Raw genomic sequence first — 5,000 nt, forward strand, 5'->3', positions numbered from 1 at the left:
CTCATTATTTCCGATGATCGGATAGGCCTGAGACCAGGCACACACCACACACCGGGACAACAAGGTCACAACTCCTCGATTTACATCCCGTACCTACTCACTGCTAGGTGAACAGGGGCTACACGTGAAAGGAGACACACCCAAATATCTCCACCCGGCCGGAGAATCGAACCCCGGTCCTCTGGCTTGTGAAGCCAGCGCTCTAACCACTGAGCTACCGGGCGCGCGCGCGTGTGTGTGTGTGTGTGTGTGTGTGTAAGAGGGGAAATTGGCCAAGGGCAAACAAAAAGAAAAAAGAAAGAAAGCCCACTTAATTGTCACTCCCCTTGCAAGTCAAAAGATCAGCCGAAAGAAAGGGGACAAATGTCTTGAAAACTCCCTCTTAAAAGAAGTCAAGTCGTTGGAGGATGGAAATACAGAAGCAGGTATAGAGTTCCAGAGTTTATCATAGAAAGGTATGAATGATTGGGAGTACTGGTTAACTCTTGCGTTAGGGAGTTGGACAGAATAGGGGTGAGAAGAAAGCCTTGTACAACAAGGCCGCAGGAGGAAGAGAGGCATGCAGTTAGAAATATCAGAAGAGCAGTTAGCATGAAAATATTGGTAGAAGATAGCAAGAGATGCAACATTCCGGCGGTGAAAAAGACCCTGAAGACGGTCAGGCAGAGGAAGGGAGTTGATGAGACGAAAAGCTTTCCATTCCATTCTATCTAATAAAACTATGTGAGTGGAACTCCCCAAACATGCGAAGAGTACTCCATACAAGAACGTATGTACAGAGTTAGCAGTCGGAGGGGCGAGAAAACTGGCGAAGACGATTCAGAACGCCTAGCTTCATAGAAACTGTTTTAGCAAGAGATGAGATGTGATGCTTCCAGTTTAGATTATGAGTAAAGGGCAGAGCGGGGATATTCAGTGTAGAAGATGGGGACAGCTGAGTGTCACTAAAGAAGAGGGGATAGTTGTCTGGAAGTTGGTGTCGAGTTAATAGATGAGGGAATTCAGTTTTTTGAGGCAGTGAACACTTTTCTCTGCCCTAATCAGAAATCTTACAAAGATCCGGGATGAAGCGTTCTGTGGCGTCCCTGCGTGATCTGTTGACTTCCTGAAGGGTTGGTCGTCTCTAAAAGGACGTGGAAAGATGTAGGGTGGTATCATCAGCGTAGGGGTGGACAGGGCAAGAGGTTTTGTAAAGATAATTAATGAAGAATAGAAAGAGAGTGGGTGACAGGACAGAACCCTGAAGAACACCACTATTAATAGATTTCGGGAAAGAACAGTGGCCGTCTACCATGGCTGCAATAGAACGGTCGGAATGGAAACTTAAGAAAAAGTTGCAGAGAAACTGACAGAAACCGTAGGAGGACAGTTTTGACATTAAAGCTTTGTGCCAGACTCTTTCAAAAGCTTTTATATGTCTAACGTGACAACAAAAGTTTCACCGAAGTCTCTAAAAGAGGATGACCAAGACTCAGTAAGGAAAGCCAGAAGATCACAAGTAGAACGACCTTGACGGAAGCCATACTGGCGACCAGATAGAAGATTGTGAAGTGACAGATGTTTAAGAATCTTCCTATTCAGGATAGATTTAAAAACTTTAGACAAGCAAGAGATTAAAGCTATAGGACGGTAGTTTGAGGGATTAGAACGGTCACCCTTTTTAGGAACAGGCTGAATGTAGGCAAACTTCCAGCAAGAAGGAAAGGTAGAAGTCGATAGACATAGTTGAAAGAGTTTGGCCAGGCAAGGTGCAAGCACAGAAGCACAGTTTTTGAGAACAATAGGAGGGACCCCATCAGGTCCATAAGCCTTCCGAGGGTTTAGGCCAGCGAGGGCATGGAAAACATCATTACGAAGAGATATTATTGAAGGCATGAAATAGTCAGAGGAGGAGGAGAGGGAGGCACAAGCCCAGAATCATCCAAGGTGGAGTTGTTAGCAAAGGTTTGAGAGAAGAGTTCAGCTTTAGAGACAGAAGAGATGGCAGTAGTGCCATCAGGATTAAATAAATGAGGGAAAGATTAAGAAGTAAAATTATTGGTGATGTTTTTGGCCAGATACCAGAAGTCAGGAGGGGAGTTAGAGTTTGAAAGATTTTGATATTTTCTATTTATGAAGGAGTGTTTGGCAAGTTGAAGAACAGACTTGGCATGATTCTGGGCAGAAATATAAAGTGTATGAGATTCAAGTGACGGAAGGCTCAAGTACTGTTTGTAGGCAACCTATCCATCATGAATAGTACAAGAACAAGCTGTGTTAAGTCAAGGTTTACAAGGTTTAAGTTTAGAAACAGAATGAGAAATATACGCCTCTATGCCAGACACTGTCACTTCTGTTATACATTCAGCACACAGAGATGGGTCTCTGACACGGACACATTAATCATTCCAAGGAAAATTGGCTTAAACCTAGCTCCTCAGGTCCCCAAACTGGCAGAAGCAAAACGCCACAGGCACCTCTGCTTTGGGGGATACTGAGAAGGAATTGAAGAAATAGAACAAGATACAAAAATGAGATTGTAATCAGAGGAGCCAAACAGTAGAGATAGCATAAGAGCATACGCAGAAGGATTAGAAGTAATGAAAAAGTCAAGAACGTTGGATGTATCTCCAAGACAGTCAGGAATACGAGTAGTGTGTTGCACTAGTTGCTCTAGGTCATGAAGGATAGCAAAGTTGAAGACTAATTCACCAGGATGGTCTGTGAAGGGAGAGGAAAGCCAAACCTGATGGTGAACATTGACATCGCCGAGGATGGTGATCTCCACGAAAGGATAGAGGGGCAGAATTGCTTCACTTTAGAAGTTAAATAGTCAAAGAATTTGCTTAGTCAGAGGAGTTAGGTGAAAGATAGATAGGGCAGAAAAAATTAGTTAGAGAGTGACTTTTGAGTCGAAGCCAGATGGTGGAAAACTTGAAAGATTCAAGACCGTGGGCACGAGAGCAAGTCAAGTCCCAACATCCAGCTTTGAAATGAAAAATAAGAATAGAAAAAGTATGAGGGAACAGAGAAGGGGCTACTGTCAGTTTCCTCAGACAGTTGTGTTTCTGTGAAGAAAAGAAGATGAGGTTTAGCAGAGGAGAGTTGGTATTCTACAGACTAAAATGTTGCAGAAGTTAATGAAAAAGTCGAGGGAACTGTCAAGACATTTAGGGTCGATACCGAGAGAGCAATCCGACTTGGGAACATTTATGGTCCCTCCACAGAAGTGGATTCAAGGCTAGATTTAGAGTGGCCATTTTTTCAATTTCAAGTGAAGGTGTGTGTAGTAAGTGCATGTAGTTTAGTGTCAAGTATGAGAGTTGTCTTTAGACGGCAGGCTGTGACTGCTCCCTTGAGTTGTGAGACACCTAGCTCACAGCTAGCGTTGATGGGAAGTTCACAGTACCCCTGAACTGCTCCAGACTACCAGTGGTCAAACCAGAACTGGTCCAGAACATAACTAGTGCTATTAGATCTCGCTTGGAGAAAATTATAATCATTGAAGGTGTCTACTATCTCCTCCATAATATATATATATATATATATATATATATATATATATATATATATATATATATATATATATATATACATGTGTGTGTGTGTGTATGTAATTCACCACGGTTTCCCCCTGGTCACCCAGCCAGTCTTACGGAGCGATCTTCGGGTAGGACTGATACCGTACAGGTCCACAACACACTCCACACACCGGGAAAGCGAGGCCACAACCCCTCGAGTTACATCCCGTACCTATTTACTGCTAGGTGAACAGGGGCTACACATTAAGAGGCTTGCCCATTTGCCTCGCCGCGCCGGGACTCGAACCCGGCCCTCTCGATTGTGAGTCGAGCGTGCTAACCACTACACTACGCGGTGTGTGTGTTTCACTGTTTGACTGTTTGATCTGCTGCAGTCTCTGACGAGACAGCCAGACGTTACCCTACGGAACAAGCTCAGAGCTCATTATTTCCGATCTTCGGATAGGCCTGAGAGCAGGCACACATCACACACCGGGACAACAAGGTCACAACTCCTCGATTTACATCCCGTACCTACTCACTGCTAGGTGAACAGGGGCTACACGTGTGTGTGTGTGTGTGTGTGTGTGTGTGTGTGTGTGTGTGTGTGTGTGTGTGTGTGTGTGTGTGTGTGTGTGTGTGTGTGTGTGTGAATTCTGCTTAAGATATTATTATATTCAAGAACAAATTATTGGATTTACATGAAGACAGGAGAGGCGGAAGTGTCTCACCTGAGCAGTTTGGGCCAGGTGAGTCGGAATTTCTTGGTGTTGGTGTCTGTGTTGGCTGGCGTTGACGAGCACGTCGCGGACTGCCGGTGGAAGGGAAAATAAACCTCCTGCATCACACTGTACTTTAGGTACCCACTCACCACTCACGGCTGGTGCTTGGAATATATATTTGTAATTATGATGGTGGTGATGAAAACTGAAACTCAGTCAACATTTTACAGTGAAAGGAAGCAAGTGAGTGATCATTCGAGACTTGCTCGTCGATACTGGACACTTTTGGAAATTGTACATTCTTTTCTTGATCTACTCTCACGAAACAACAACTATCATGACGCTGCACTATGAACTAGTATCTTCATCAGAGATAACAACAACACTAAGTAAGTTATGTAGGGCGCACTACCTCCTGGATTTCGTTCATGAGGACGCGCAGGTCGGCCTCTGGCTGCAGCGTCACCCGGTTCCAGCGTGCAGCCTTGCGGAGCACCTGCACGGCCTGGTCATGACGGCCCCTCACGATTAGCCACCGCGGGGACTCGTCCATAAAGCTGACGGAGGCCAAGACAGTGTTATTACTACAGCTCGTCCGCCCAACAAAGGAATGTCATGTAATGATTTGTTTTGCAAAATTTGACTCTACATCACTTTTATATTCTATAATTAGATAAGCATGGAAATATGAACTGAGAGAGAAATACATAATGGTTGTCACCAGTAGGGTCTCTGATGTTCATCGCGCCATATTGGTGAAGGAACCGTTACTTTCATG

At 44.5% G+C, this 5,000-nt stretch overlaps 1 protein-coding gene across 3 annotated transcripts in view; it reads right to left on the bottom strand.

Moving 5' to 3' along the window:
- The window catches only part of LOC123520061 (solute carrier family 22 member 6-like), a 32,764-nt gene that overhangs the window by 16,406 nt on the left and 11,358 nt on the right, over nucleotides 1-5,000 (bottom strand). For all 3 annotated transcript variants that reach the window (XM_045281940.1, XM_045281939.1, XM_045281941.1), the window contains 2 exons: nucleotides 4,635-4,779; nucleotides 4,232-4,311 (listed from right to left, as the gene is read on the bottom strand). In XM_045281940.1, coding sequence (XP_045137875.1) covers nucleotides 4,232-4,311; nucleotides 4,635-4,779 — 225 coding nt within the window. The remainder of the gene's footprint in view (nucleotides 1-4,231; nucleotides 4,312-4,634; nucleotides 4,780-5,000) is intronic.

Source organism: Portunus trituberculatus, chromosome 46 (genome assembly GCF_017591435.1).
Source record: "Portunus trituberculatus isolate SZX2019 chromosome 46, ASM1759143v1, whole genome shotgun sequence".
Taxonomy (NCBI): domain Eukaryota; kingdom Metazoa; phylum Arthropoda; class Malacostraca; order Decapoda; family Portunidae; genus Portunus; species Portunus trituberculatus.